The sequence below is a fragment of the Salvelinus namaycush genome, chromosome 2 (genome assembly GCF_016432855.1).
Source record: "Salvelinus namaycush isolate Seneca chromosome 2, SaNama_1.0, whole genome shotgun sequence".
NCBI classification, from domain to species: domain Eukaryota; kingdom Metazoa; phylum Chordata; class Actinopteri; order Salmoniformes; family Salmonidae; genus Salvelinus; species Salvelinus namaycush.
Window position 1 is genome coordinate 34148118 of NC_052308.1, and position 16179 is coordinate 34164296.

The following is a 16179-nucleotide window of genomic DNA, read 5'->3' on the forward strand; positions in this document are numbered from 1 at the left end:
AAACTCATCTCACCAATTTGACACGTGTTTCTGATAGGCCTACAGAAGGCGTCCCTTGCCTTTCAGAGGAGAAAGTGTCTGCCCACTGAGCAACTTCACTGGAACTGAATCGCGTACATTACCATCCATGCTCCTGGTTTGAACGTATTGCCAGAAAAAGACAATGAATACTAAAAGCGTCTTAATGGGTTTGTTCTTCAGTTACCCGAACTTCACTTTAAATTCATAATCTAATTTAGATGGGGGAAATGTTTTTATTAATGAGGGGGTCGTCATGCACAGTGCTGTCATTTGAACACTACAGAGTCGAGTAAAGTGTAATCTACCGCTGAGGATCATTGAAAAATCTTCCGGAGGGAAGAATCTTTGCTACATGTATGATTGTTGTTTTCATGATGCCACATGGTTTTGGGACAGTCCATTCATTTCACCAGGACTATACATGTTATTAATATAACTTAGACAAGTGTAGGCCATCTTGCATCTATATGAAATTATGTGATTAGTAGCCTGTGCGTCTTAACTTTATTCCACGTGCCGGAAAGCGCCGTATAGGCCCATGCGTTGTAACAAGCAAACACACACAAAATAGACAAGAGAATTACAAACACAACCGAATATAAAACTAAGATTTCCAGATTATGCTCATTGGTTATTTAAGATAATGGTATGCCTCTTTTGCAGAAAATATGATCTCAATGAGACTAACCTACAAAACAAATAACATTAAACAAATTGAAAACTATGGAATATACCCATTGGTTTTGGAAGAATATGTCTTATAAATTAGGATATAACTGTCATGTCTTACTCATGTTTCTTTTGACATTTGTAAACGTTTTATACTAATTATGTAGGAGGACTCCTATCATGTTGCTCTCATGGAATGCTGATTGGCCTACTTGATTTTTTATGATAAATGTAGCTATCATACGAATCCTAGGAAGTGCTATTTATGGATGCACCTTGGAATATTGCCCCAAGGTTTAAGTTATTGCTGGTGTTGGCTCATGTTTGATGGTATGCATATCTTACAGAGTGTAGCTTTAATGATTACAGAACGTATTCTTTTCATGGTCTTTCTTGAGAGAGAAATATATTTCACATTAGTTGGTCCAACAATCCAAAACAAGTTGAAACAATCCAGTCGGTTTCAGAAAAGTTGTTATTTCATGATATGTAGGTAGGTTTAAATAAAAAAAATATGAATGAAGGAAAAATAACAACAAGGAAAAGTTGTTATACTCGGTAGCTCCATAGCATGAATAATTAACGTTAGGGCCTGCATACATGTTAGCATACAAGACTAGCCTACTAAACCATTTGAAATGGATGCTTGGGAAGTAATATGCAAGCAAGCGTATTAGCTTCATTGATACCAAACCCATGCACGGCAACTTCCCAAATTCTGAAAATAAAAGCTTTTAGTTGTTTTGTTGGTTTTATTGGGGGACATAATGCACATGAGTTGTTTATTTATTATGGACTGTACAATAGAATTCCGCTCTCAGCTGCCAATGTTGTTAACCGTGGAAATAAACTAAACCTTACTATATGCTATATGCCTTTCAAGTCGTGAATTTTGAATTACAAAATGTTGGCTTATACTTTTAACATCCATGGATAAAGAAAAATAAGTTAAAGTTTCTTGTATAAAAACGTGTATAAATGAAAGATGACAGACACATGGTATTTTAACTCGAAGCTGCTTTAGATTTTACATTTAGTGTATGTTACAATTGACATTTTACTTATAAAATATGAACACATTTCCGCTATATCTACTGCTAGTAATTTAAAAAGGATATTCCCATGTGTTCATCATATGATGGAATATATCGAACGTTATCACATTGGCCACGTGAAGCACACGTTGCATTCGGCCTATGCGTGTTCGTTAAATAGGGTACTATATCGATTGTATCGTCCTCACTCTTCGTGAAAAGATTAGTAGGCCACCAATTGACTTTGTATCACTCTTGCTCATAATGAAAATGTGAGTATATTGTGAGTAGGCCTAAAAGGCCTATGTGTTCACAAAAACAGTATGAGGTGCGTGTTTTGTTTTGCTATACCCAGATGTTGTTTCTCTGATAGCTAAATGTTTGGTTTGATAGGCTTTGTATGTCAAGCCGACTGTTCCATCCAGATGTTGTTTTCTGAAGCCGCTACTTGGAAGCGTCATTGTTGTCTCTCCTGATTGCAGCGAGGTTGCACGTAAGCTCCACAATGCGGGTGTGAAGTTCATTCTTGCCTGTCTAGACTTATTACGACCATGTCAGTCTGCGTTCCCTACCTTGACCTTGGACTTCCTTGTGTCTGCAATTTAAATGAATGGTCAATATTTGTGAGTTGCTCCGCTGGCAGATTAGTTCCTATTTCCTGCGACAAACCGAATATATAATTCAACGATTTTAATTCTCTTCATCTCTTCAATTCCAATAGGTTGGGATTTGTTTCATGTTGATTTTTGACACAGAGCCCATACCTGGTGCATTTAGCTATATGAGACTGCCTCTTGACCATCATGGCAGGGATTTTAGATGGGCCTAATAATCACAATGTTTGTTTATAAGTGCGACTGTAACACGTTCCCTCAGAGCATACACATCTCTAAAAACACAATTCTTATAATTTAGCAATATCCTACATTTTTGGCAAATAGGCCTACCTTTTTAACTCCGTTTTGTACGTCGTATATGCACTTATTACTACACCTGAAATATAAGGTATTATGGTTGGTCAATAACGATTTGTCCAATGAAATAATGTAGAGACCGGTACAAGACCAAGACCTTGTGTCCCTAACTCAGATTGTTGACTCAGATTACAACAACTGGCATTAGGGGAAAATAAATACACCTTTTTGCTCACTAGCCTACTGGAGAAGATAATACATTCCGTTAGATTGGAGAATATGCATGGACCACTGCTCTGACAAAAAAAACATCCTTGAAAAAAAAATGGTATGTTAGATTAGAGATTATGCATGGACCACTGCTATAACCCCCAAAAAGTATTAGGAGAGGTGGATAATAGCCTATGTTCTTCATATGTTCAGTGTTTTGCCAAAACTGCACCGCAATATATGTTTATTAGGCTACTCCCAAATTATACAGACCAAGCAGTTGCATGTTTCAACAAACCACTTTCTGAGTATACAACTGGGCAAAAGTGGTTTCTCTGTGCCGTGGAGAGAGGTTTTATTTTATATTTTATTTCCATCGTTTATTGTGTAATTTGCCTTTGCCTGTTTACGTTAGTGGTAGTACTATTGGAGGAAAGAAAATGTTGCTATTAGCATTAGATTGGGCATCTTGTCGACCACCTTGAGGGTTGTCGTTAACTGGCCAGGCAAGGTTTTGTGATTTATTTATTTATATACACACACACAGAATTTGAACATTTAAAATGTCAGTCAAGTTAAATAAATTAAGCTGTCATGGAGAATTATCTGAACATTTTCGATATTAGGCTATTGACAACAGGAAGATAATTCCTACCAAAACTTCTATAGGTTACAATTCCATTTTGAAGGGTGGTGTGTTATTCTGCGCTCTACAACAATCTTCTGGTAAAAATGTGAAATTGTGAGTAAATAGATTGTTGTTGTTTGACAGACTAATTGATGTAGCTTAGCCGGTTTGATTACAGAAAAATATTGTTAGAGCAAAGTACGTCAGACAAGTGTAATCTTTACCTTATCAAGAATCGAGAATCTTCAGACGTAGGCCTATCTAAATAGCACTGGCCTGGCGAATTGATACTTTATGTGGTTCAGTTGAAATGAATTTCCGTTTTGTAAAATTTGACGATCATGGCCTCCTCCACCTTAAAACTGTTGGGGATGTTTGATGTCCCCTTTAAGGATACTTGCCGATAATAAGCCAATGAGAGTATCCGCTGGACTTAAAATCGCAATCAAGAAACATGCACCAGAGGCGGTTTAAATGGATGAGCCCCTCGCCCCCACCCCCAACACACCCTCGTGTCGGTCTCGTTATCGTATCACGTGTCGGCGGATCCCAGGGTCTCAATAATGAACTGGACACTCGGGTATTGCGCTGCGCATGCGCAAAAAATGTGCTTGGGGATGAGGTGTCCGTCTTGGAGTAGTTGACTTTTAAAAAGCATTGTCAACCCCTGATATGACAACTTCGATGGTTCTGCATCCACGCTGGGCGGACACCTTGATGTATGTATATGAAAAAAGCCTGAATGAAAGTAATCCGAATAAAAACCAATCCATGGAGGGACTAAGCGGGAATTGTCCTGCTACCCACTGCAGGGAACTGATATCGCACTCGGCGTTGGGACGACACTCCGGCGCCCTAAGCCACCAGGGTTCTGTGTACTCGGACATACCCTCCCACGACACTGGGCGACAGTGCCCCGCTCCCCAGACTTCCTCCAGCGCCACCCTTGGTTATGGCTACCCATTCGGAAGCCCTTATTACGGGTGTCGGTTGTCACACTCGCACAACGTTAACTTGCAGCAGAAGCAATGCTCTTACCACCCCGCCGAGAAATATGCAGAACCCAGCGCGGCACTGCCCACTGAAGAGCTGTCAAGCCGGGCAAAGGAGTTCGCATTTTACCCGGGTTTTGCCAGCTCATACCAGACTGTCCCGGGTTACTTGGACGTGTCGGTGGTTCCAGGTATCAGTGCGCACCCGGAACCGAGACATGAAACTTTGATTCCCATGGATGGCTACCAGCACTGGGCTCTATCTAATGGCTGGGATGGACAGGTGTACTGTTCTAAAGAGCAAACACAGTCAACACATCTCTGGAAGTCGCCCTTCCCAGGTATGACATTTGTTTGAGTGTGTGTAAGTGTGGTGGGGGGGGGGGGGGGGGGGGGGGATTCCACGCGGCTTGCGTTGTGGTTTCTTATAAGAAAGGATCCAAATAACCAAATAATAATACTTTTCTAGTTACATGTTTTGTATATGTCACATTGATACATTTCCTTTTAATGTATATTATTTATGCATTTAAAACCTGTTTCCTTTGTATAGCCATCTCAAATAAACATATGACTGTACAGTGCATGATAGCACAGGGTGAAGGCGTGTTTATTTATGTTCATCCTTGAGTTAGTCCGGAGAGGAGGCCATGGGGTTTTTCAATAGCCGGATATGGGACTAGAAATTAGTCTGCCAAAATATAGAAGCAAAGAAAACAGATTGGAAAGACATAACCTTACCAAAATATTTAGTTTTCTTCAACCTACCATCATTCGTCTTCACGGCTGCTTCACGATATGACCACAACAGATTAAATGCAAAAACAAGACCTTTTGATTTCACATTAGCCTACAATTAGGTTTATGGATTGGAGCAGGGCACCGTTGCTCTCCCGGATAAAATAACAGATATTTGCTCAATGCCAGTAAATCTAGTCACGACAGGGAGTGGTGTATTGAAGCTCACCCTTTTCACGCATTAGGTTTATTTGCAATGGCGAGATGCTTTTTTTCTACATTTCTTTATTTAATATTTCAAATTCAATTGTAATCAAGGATTGAAGTGTATGCGTTCTCATTGTCTATAGTTGAAACGAATTGATCCGTTAGTTATGTGGTAGGCCAATTGCCCCTATTGAATAGCACATTACATTTCTGAATACCAGTATCACGTTCCATCTTGTTAAGAATAGCTCATGGATTCCTGGATTGATTGGTTTATCATTCACAATCTAGTTCAGTTGACACACATGATTTTTGGAGCTTGTATGACCACTTTCCCCAAACTTGTCGTTGGCCAATACAGTCAATATTGGGATAGTGTGAAATTGGCGCTATATGCCCATAACACAGAATAGGTCTACTGTTTTTGAATAGATCACAGTTTTTTTTTATCGTCCTGGGTTTGGTTGTACCAGGACGATGAAATAGTCGTTTATCTCATCTCTGCCATGGATGCACTCTTAAACACGCTGAAATAAAAGTAGAATTAAGGATAAATATGATAGGACTGTTAACCAACCAACCTACTGAGGTTGTTTGCACACAGCTCATCCGCATGATTAAATTAATGGGATGTGATGTCTTGTTATTTAGCTGTATTACATCAATTGTAGCTGCATTCAAGTATAAGATCAGGGGCTATCAATATAGATAGGCTTAGCTACTGAATGCCCAGCCTGTTCCTGCGCTCTCATAGACTAAGCGACTGTATAGCCCCAATTCCGATTATTAAGGCTTAATATTCGTAGTGTTTGCATATCAGTATGCCAATTTATATTTTGAATATGCATAGGTTAAATATCCATGTTTGGACTAAATAGTAATCATGGTAGGCCTAGAGATGGCTGGCATGCTTGATCCGAAAATGTGGTCGGAGTCGCGGTATGGATGGTGTGACGGAATAGCGGAGCCTGGAGGCATGCAGAGACCAAATTGAGCTCTGTACGGCATCGCCGTGCGCCTCTCAAAATGTGTGACAATGCGGAGGGATCCGCATTGACATGATTGGTTGACGGTAGGTGGGGGCGGGGGGTCCTGTATAAACACAAACTCACTTCCTTGACAACTTCCTTCACAACAGCTCTGCACTGCTCTGCTAAACGCAAGAAGTATGAATGCCCTGCCTTCAGCAGAGGCGGTATCACCGTAAATGCTGCACGGCCAATGCAGACCACCGAATGACCATGCAGCGCCTTTAATGGGCTCGTTTACCATTAGGCCCAGGCCTACGTTTAGACATTTAGATTATATATGTTTAAACCCTAATGATTGTGATGTAACAAAAGTTAAGTCCAACCGTAGCCTACTTCAAGAATTTTAGGGCCATCTTAATAAATTAGCATAGCCAATCTACGGGGACCATGAACTTCACCAAATGCAATGATTTGAATGCAATGCATCAGTGCTGGGTACTTTCACATAGCATAGCAATGTTTTTATATATCTTTAAAATTGTTTCTCCTAGTTTCCAATTGTTGTAGGCTACCAATGCTTGTTATGCCCTTCTTTTCTCAGATGTCGTCCCTTTGCAACCAGAGGTCAGCAGCTACCGACGAGGCCGCAAAAAGCGAGTTCCTTACACCAAGATCCAACTGAAGGAACTAGAGAAAGAGTACGCAGCCAGCAAGTTCATCACCAAAGACAAGAGACGGCGAATATCTGCCACTACTAATCTCTCCGAACGCCAGGTCACCATTTGGTTCCAGAACCGGCGGGTGAAGGAGAAGAAATTCGTCTGTAAATCTAAATCAAGCTCTCACATGCATGCCACTTGATTCAGTCCAATCTCACTGGCATGGCAACTCAAATACTTTTTTTTATCACTAACTCTCGATATTTATCTATTGACATTATTCTCACCTGGTATGATGCATTGCAAAACACAAACTTCATCTCACCTCCCTATTTGGACATAAACTGGGGGAAAATACAGAAGAAGATTTACTAAACCTGGTTTGGAACGAATGATCACATCCTTACAGGAGCGTCGAAAGCTACCAGCATTGTTAGTATAGCCTGAGACCTAAATTAAAAACTTTTGTGACTGATAAAGTAAACCGAGGTCTTTGGGGATGTCATACAGTGATCTTGTTCAGACATTTTCAAGTATTGGACGCATCAAGACTGACAACTATATTTCAATGATATTGTATGGCGGTTTTAGTTTGATCCCAAGGGAATGAGCAAGTCTGCTATTGTCTATGTACAGTGCCGTGCATTTATTATTTAATTAAAGGTTTTGTCTCGTGACAGAGGTTGTAAATTGCTATATTTTATGGTTCTCATATTTAGATCATGTTTTTTCAGTGAATGATATGTCTCTGTCATGCAACTGGAATGATTGTAATCAATATAAGAATATTAAAACATGTTTCATATTAATGCACAATCTTTTCTCATTTGGTTTGTATAGTGAGTTAGGTCTTATTGCATCCGGGCTGTGCAGTCCCATAAGCTGTTTTATTCCTTTATTTTGTGCAGTATTTAAACTGTGATGTTATGTTTGATCGACATTTACTCAATGGAAACGTGTTTCATATACAAATAAATATAACGACCAACAAGGTCAAATGACTTTTTTTTTAATAGAATCTGTTTTCTATTTGACCGAGATCTTGTCTGGTTTAATCGCTTAATGTCTACTCTTCTGTCTCTGTATGACATATTCGGTGTCACTTTATAGGATGTAGAAAATAGTAAATGAAAATCCGGGACACTCAAATTAGTATGATATGTTATGTTTTGTATGGTTACTTAAGGCAAAAGCGAAAGGGAGAGTGGTTGGTCGGGAATGTAACATGAACGTCTAGCAACCCAAAGGTTGCGTGTTCCAACCTCATCAAAGACAACGTTAGCATTTTAGCTAATTAGCTACTTTGCAACTACTTACAACTTTTTAGCTCATTTGCAACTACTTAGCATGTTAGCTAACCTTAACCCTAACCTTAACCACTAACCCCTAGCCTAGCTAACATTAGCCACCTAGCCACATAGCTAACATTAGCGTTAGCGACCTAAATTCATAATATTATATGAATTACAGGTCGTAACATATCATACAAACTATAATTCGTAACATATCGTACAAAACAAATTAATACATACAGTACCATACCAAACGTAACATATCATACTAATTTTAGTGTTCCGGATTTTTGTCTACCCTGAGTTCTGGTTGAGAATAGATATTGCACATTGACAATTAGTTGATTGATGACAGCTGAGAATGTATGTCAAAATGTTGTGCAAATCAGAAAAGCATTTGAACATTTGTTGAGTAGGCTAACCAAATGATGGACCCGAAATCAAAACGACAATAATAACCTTTTTTCATATTATTTGGGCTATTATGATTATGCATTTTGGGCAAATTGTCTTATTCGATAAATAACCAGTAGGCTAACGTCGAATATTCACGTGGAATCATTTGATAAAGTGAGATAAGTTGGCCACACATAACTCAATATGATAACATTAGGTCTACCTCTTTGAACGTCATTACCGTTGTAACCAGCTTCAATGACATTAAGCATAGACTACTCCAGGTCTAAATTGTTAAGAACCCCTATACTGAAAATGTTCAATTATGGTTTAAATTCTAGAATGATAAACCCAATCCTGACTTTGACTAGTCCTCATCATATTATCTTAAATTCTGCGTTCGACCGAGAAGTCGATCTACTTCAGGACTAGCTGATATAAATTAGCCTCCCTATATCTTCATTCCATAATGGAAGATTGTCATAACAATGAAATCACTGGGTTTAGTCGGTCTATAGGTTATTGAGAATATCTCCGTGAAACCTAAATTAACTGCATTACAGATTCTGAATATGATTTTCAAAACGCAATGATAGGTTAGATATTTTGTCGAAAGAAGAATTGTCTGTGTAGATTATTAGCAAAGAGTCATTTTAAGAGTAGGCTTTAAAAAACACAGATTATTTACGTTTTTTGTGTCTGCAGCAATTTGATTCACTCATTTGTGCTCCAAGGTGTGGCATGAACTAATTTATTCTGGAAGCCTTCATAAGCTCTCTGTGTATTATTTGGTCGAGAAATGTTTAGTTAATTTGATCATTTAAAACAAGGTACACATACCAAATTATGCACTTGATTAATAATCATCGAGGATAAACACAAAAAGGTCCATTGTGGTTGGTTATACCGAAACATCAAATTTGACTTTCCAAACTAATTTCGAAAAGTTGGCTAGTCAATCTTTTGTAACATATGTTGGTTAACTTGACATTATTAACTTCAGTGAGATTCTCATGACGCTTAGAGGTCTTCTAAACTATTGTCTAAAGGCTATTTATAGCCTACATTTTCCTTTGATATAATTTCGATAATGGAAATAAGTAGCACAATAGCTTTTGAAACAATTGGTGAACAAATTACAAATATACAGCATTAAGGAAATAACGCACGTGTTGAGTTGTGCATAAAATACTCGCTCTTGTATCTCTTGAATACTGTGCATTTTACATGCTAGGCAATTCATTTTAAAATCTCAACTTAATACTAAATGATATTGCTGGTAATATTGGCATGTTGGTAAGATTGCTTGTGAATGACGTGTGATTAGAGTACACGTTTGAGGGATCAATCATTGGGCTATACTTCTCTTTGAATATGCTATCTAAAGTATCTGGAGTTCTCCTAATTCAATCGAGCAAAACGTTTTGCTGACGTAGACCTACACGAGTTTCCTTTTCAAATATCACGTTGACTAATGAATCTTTGTCTCGAAAAATGTGCTCATGGAAATTGTATTTTGAGAACAGACCCATCGGCGTGACCACTTGTTTTCATATTGGTCAAAAAAGTAGCCTAAATTGGCATTGTGGCAAAAAGACAAATGCAAACCTACCCCGTTTTAATATTGAATCGTAGGCTGTATGGTGTTGGTAGCATGCCTTACAATCAGGAATATCGTTGGTTGAATTGTAGCCCAAATGCTCAAATAGTAACACAATCTGTGCCATCGTCGTGTTGCTTATTCGTGTAACGCAGCAAATTCGTCTTGTTTGAACCATAGGCCTTAGCTAACTTGTAAGGCGAGATCCGACCAAACGCATTTAAGAATTCTTAAAATTGGACAAACCTTTCTATAGCTCTTTTGACATAACTGTTGCTTGATATTTTGTTAAATTAACTTTAGGCCCAATCAAAGTTGTTGGCCTAGTAGTAGGCTGGAATGTAGCTGCAGAGCTCCTCGTCTATTGTGTCTGTACGTCACTTCTTGACTACCCTTGACCATGACTATGCAGTCACTTTGACCTTGACATAACAACAGCTCGTGCATAGCTAGGGACATAACTAGGGAAGGGTGTGCTTCCTCTCTCTGGTGAGGTGGGGGTGGGTACCAGCCACGCGGTTTGTTTGCAAGGCAATATAATTTAAGAAATTCTAGTCTAGACAGTAGGTTATCACTATTTAGCATACCATAAACGAAGATACTGTCAGGGATTATGACGCCCCCCCCCCCCCCCATGACTATTTGATATCACCCCCAAATTCCAAGCATTTTAATCTGTTCCTGTCTTTCATTTATATTTCTTACACTTTTTCCTTATGCTTTGCCTGACAGAATTATCAGAATTATCTCGCCCCGATCTCCAGACCTTAAATTATACAGCACACTTACACAGTCATCATTGGGAGTGTGTGGTATTTTGAGCGTGGATAACAGGTAGACAGAGCATAGACGTCTTGCAAGTCCATCACGTTTGACACCGACAAGTTTGAGCTGTGTAGCGTTCTTTTCAAGTCGAGATTTAAAGTGTGCTCCTTGCGATGAGCTGTGCATCTGCCTTAAAGGAAAACAGACGTGGCCCATAAAATCATTTTGAAGGTATGTAGGCTGTTTTTATACTACCTTGAGTTCAAATCGATGTGAAGAACTGTATCGCTATATATCAAGAGCGTATACCTGCCCGTTTCAGATTTAGGACTGTAATAATGGCAAAGATCATATTTAACCCTAGTGCCATGAGACTTGTCCCCTCACGATGTAACTGTATTTTTTGTTTGCATCCACCCCTATGGTCGTATTTTAGCATGTGGTGAGTGCAGTAGCCTAATGTTATGAATTATCACTAATTTTTCTTCCGCAATTTCATGAAGTATGCTAACCTAGTAGGTAAGGCACTGTTAGAAGACAACCTTAAAGGTTCTGTAGGAGTCGCCTTATTTATTTAGTATTTTATGGTTTTGTATAATATTGTTGCAAGTAAAATGGGCAGCTTCGAAACTATTCGATTTGTTGTTTTGTTTTATTTTAAATAACAGGCGAAAACTATTTCATTTGGAAGATATTGGAGACAATCATACATGGGCATATATGGAGACGTTTAGCGCACACTTTTGATAGACTGGACATATTGAATAGCATGGCCTAATTCCTGCTTGATTTCGATGACTGCTCTTATAGACCAAATATCTGAAAATCTACAAATTAATTTCTAGAATGTATATAAGTCACACACACAAACATTTTAAACAATTGCTGAACAAATGGCAACATTTTATGGAAATAGTGAGCCTTTTAAGCACTTGTTTAGTTGCGTAAAATAGTAACTTTCGTGTAGCATTTATCCAATGAAATATAATACAATATGGATTTATTTGTATGAGATATTGAAAACTTTTATCTGTATTTTCAATTTTATTATATTTAGCATTTTGTGAGCTGTGTAATCCGCTTTCCTTAGATCCTCTCTAGGTTAAATTGCACATTTCAGCATCGTTCCCAGAAATTTGAAATGGCTTTTCTTTTTTATTTCCCGGTAAACCACGTAGTTGAGCTCCTTTCTTGTTACATTTCAAATCACAGGGCCTCTATACCGTAAAACTGTTGTTTTTGTCTCACTTCTAGAGTAGCCTGCCTACAATTGAACAGTGTTCCTTAAAAAGTTCACAATATCGTTTTTGAATCATCAAATGTTATATTTCTTTGTTGAATATCTTGACATACTCGTTCATTTGTCATATGTCTTATCTGACATAATGTACATTATATAAATTACATTAAAACAGGGATGTTAATGTCAATATCTTAACTTAGAACCGTGCTGACCGATCTAGGGAAATAACTCGGAGAAAGAGAAGGTGGCTGTCATGGTCAGTCAACCAGGGTTTAGGCCCAAGTATGAGTGAGTGAATGTGTGCTGTCCTGAATGGCAATGCTGAGCACCGAGAAGAAGGAATATGACAGCCTCTGGTGGTGGATAGATGGAAATAGCAGGAAGTTGGAGACGGGATTGTGGATTCACCCTTTTGCAGCATAAAGCAGGTGAGCAGAATTTGAAGAAGAACAACATTGTCTCATGTTTTAGTTTTTTTATCAAATTAGTGTGCTAATGATCAGAGATTCCATCACATATTGCTTTACCCTAATCCAAACAACCACCTCACCCACCCACCGACCCAGAAATGTTTCCTTTTTATCAACAGTAGTTGATAGTAGTAGCCTTGCGAATAATATTTCAATTGACATTCTTATAGCATGTGTCAGTGGTCATGTTGCGTGATTTAAAGCTGGTTTGTCAGCCAGAAGAACTGTCTTTATCCTGAACAGCTGAACTGTGCTCGAGTGGACGTTGCATCAGAAATAGCTGCAGCCGTTCATTGCAGATGATGCATTCTCACGCAGGGGTATAGGACATATTGTAAGATATTATGGCGGGTTAGAGTTTTTTTTTTAAGCAACAATGCTTGGCGACATAATATGACTAACAGATTTTATTGTAATAACTCATTCTGGATTAGTAAATTGGCAGGTAGTCGGCAGCCCTTATGACACACACACACACACACACATGCGGTGGGAGATTTGCATCACAGTGCCAAAACCGCATGTGGGTTTATTTTATGCGGTTGTGCCTTACCAAACAAATAACACGGACTATTGCAATATAGTCCATAGCCTATCAAATAGAAAACAGAATTCCAAAAGTCATTCAAGACATCACAGGTGATGTATTTAGGCTATGTATTCGTTGTGTGTATTCGGTTTAGGTTAGCAATAAAAAGCAGCCTACCAAATAATGTATTGACAGTAGTTAGGATGAAATTGATTCTATATTAATGTTTTCCATGTCGATGCCATGAAGTAGGCTAGGTATATTTTGTGCCCATGAAGTAGCCTATATTGTGTGGTCATTTTTAATCTTGCGTCAAAATACAGGTTTCATAGTCTGAATTGATGATATGGCATTCTTCAATAATTGAGGGTTGTTTATTTAATCCAGCTTCTTTGGCCATATTACTTTGTTATATTATTTTAGCTATCTTTATACGACAATTAATTATACATTACCATTTTGTTTAGATCAAGCCATTGGTTACTGGGTAAATTGGTAGTTAGGCTACGCAATTGAACTTGACTGAAGTAAAAACACTCAGGCCTATGGGAAAAAACATCAGATAGACTTTCTGTTTTTATTGAGTTGTGGACTAATCAAAAGTGGATTACATTTAAAATAGCCTTGTAATCTGTGTAAACGCACATTTAAATTGCACAATCTATCGATGCCATGTTGATTAAGTATGTTTAAATAATAAATAAACAACCAAATACAAACAAGTGCTGTGAAGGCGCCCTGGAACCTGTCAGCATTAAACATTATTAAGGAATTTAAGTTGCAGTTCTTAGCTTGAATTCTTTCACATTCCTTTCCAGAACCAGTGTTTCCTCGACCAGTTTTGTTTATTTTAGATTGCCAATTTAACATTACGATTGGCCTTGGCTTGCCTGTAAGCTATAGACTGAGTAGGCTATAGACTGAATCATTCTATCATTTTATTCTCACGAAAAATAAGATTAAAAAATCGGTCAAATATAATTAGCCTACTCAACAATTAGAAAACTCAAGTGTGATACTTTTTATATTCTACCATCTAAGTATGACCATGCTACCATCTAAGTATGAGCTATAGTCCTAATGTTAATAGGGTTGACATTGATATTTGGCTTCAGTGTGATTTTTTGGGGGACTTTAAAGAATCATTCATGAGTTTCACAACGGGGCTGTAACTCTGACAACATGTAACGAACTCAAAGGAAGGAAACGCTCTTTGTTTACGCTATTGCCCCTGTCTGGACATGGCGAGGGATTCCAAGACAGTTGTGTCAATGAGCCAGCAGACATCAATGCACTAGACAGTGACCTTGAACTGCCGAAGCGCCAATTGGTATAGCGTTCTTCACTAAAAAAGCGGAAAGAAAGAACTTGATAGAAGAGAAACGCGAAAGTTTCAGCATCTTTTTACAATTGTATGTTAAAGTGTTTAAAATGTGATTCCTGGGTCTTGTCTTCAATAGAAAATACCTGTGGTGTTTCTACATTTTGCGTTTCTTCTATATACACAATCATGTTGTTTTTTAACTTCCTGTCGAGACGTCAGGGTTTGGAGTGATTCCTTTTTTTCAATGGCCGTCATTGTGGGGCATGGTTATCTCTCTTCTGTTTCACCAAGGTAACATCCGTGATTGCCAAACGGACTGTTTTTTACCCTCATAATTTGTGATTAGCACAGTGTGCGCTGAGAAATGGATAGGCTCATTAGCATAAACATCAAAGATGTATTGGTCTGTGTGTTTGTGTTCCTAGATATCATAGACTGTTGTTATGAGATTCCCCTTGCTACTTTGGTCAATATCATCCTAGTAGTACACTAATCTGTGCAATGACTGAGCCGTGGATGACTGGAGGTCGATGACTAGTGTTCTTTTCTGATAATGATTATAATATGCCTACAACATTTAGTGAACTTGTGCAGCATATAGGCAGGCCTACTCTGCTTAACTAATCCAAAAGCTAGGCTATTGATCATGGAAAATCAACGGCAATTTTGTTTTTTATCCATATTCGTTTTGTGAAGCAGAACAAAACATGTAATAAGTACAAGACCACAAACAGGCCTAAGAAATGCATGTTATGTGTTTCATTCATTTGCATTTGCTGTCATTTGTTTATGAAAAAAGGTCCTTTTGGGTAGACTATTACGCACGATTTTAAAAAAAATACTGTATCTGATGGCAGTTCAAAACAATGGGCTCTAAAACAATCTCTCAACTCTAAAACTAACTGAGTACCAATTTTAGGATAGTGTCACATAATACACAAATGCTCTACATATTAGGGCATTTTATTAACACGTTATGGAGATACACATACTGTAGACCTACTGCAGACCTACTGTAGACCTAGGCCTATATGTTTAAATATTTCTATATTTACACCTAAAAATAAAAACACACTAGCTTGAAATCAGATATTGTTTCTGTTTTCGTCGATTGTCTTGTCTCATTTGTATAAAGCAACGTTGATTGACAGCTAAAACAGGCTATGCGTGCTCTTGGAATGACAGCATGTATGTCTCATATGCAGTTTCATTATTCCAGACCTGTGGCGCTTTTTCAACTCGCATGTCCCAAATATGAAGGATTTCACGTATGCTGAAGCTATATGTTAACTGCTTCTGTAGCCTTCCTTCCATAGCTCTAATGCGTAGCTTGTATTAGCCCATTTCAAGTTTCAATGGGCCACAGACAAGTAGTGTGAAATACACTTGCAAATGCACTGCCAACCTCCAAAGTTTACGTTAGGCCTAATTTACCATGCCACATTTATAACTATCTTTCCATCCTTCTTGATGAAAATGAATCCTTACAGACACTATTATTTCATTTTTGTCGCATA

General features: G+C 38.2%; 1 protein-coding gene across 1 annotated transcript; it reads left to right on the forward strand.

Annotated features, from left to right (window-relative positions):
• The first annotated feature begins 3755 nt into the window (after nt 1-3755).
• LOC120025442 (homeobox protein Hox-C13a-like) lies at nt 3756-7424 on the forward strand. The gene is made up of 2 exons (XM_038969987.1): nt 3756-4809; nt 6986-7424. The coding sequence occupies exons 1-2, from the start codon at nt 4149-4151 to the stop codon at nt 7243-7245; spliced, it is 921 nt and encodes a 306-aa protein (XP_038825915.1). The 5' UTR covers nt 3756-4148; the 3' UTR covers nt 7246-7424.
• The last annotated feature ends 8755 nt before the right edge of the window (nt 7425-16179 follow it).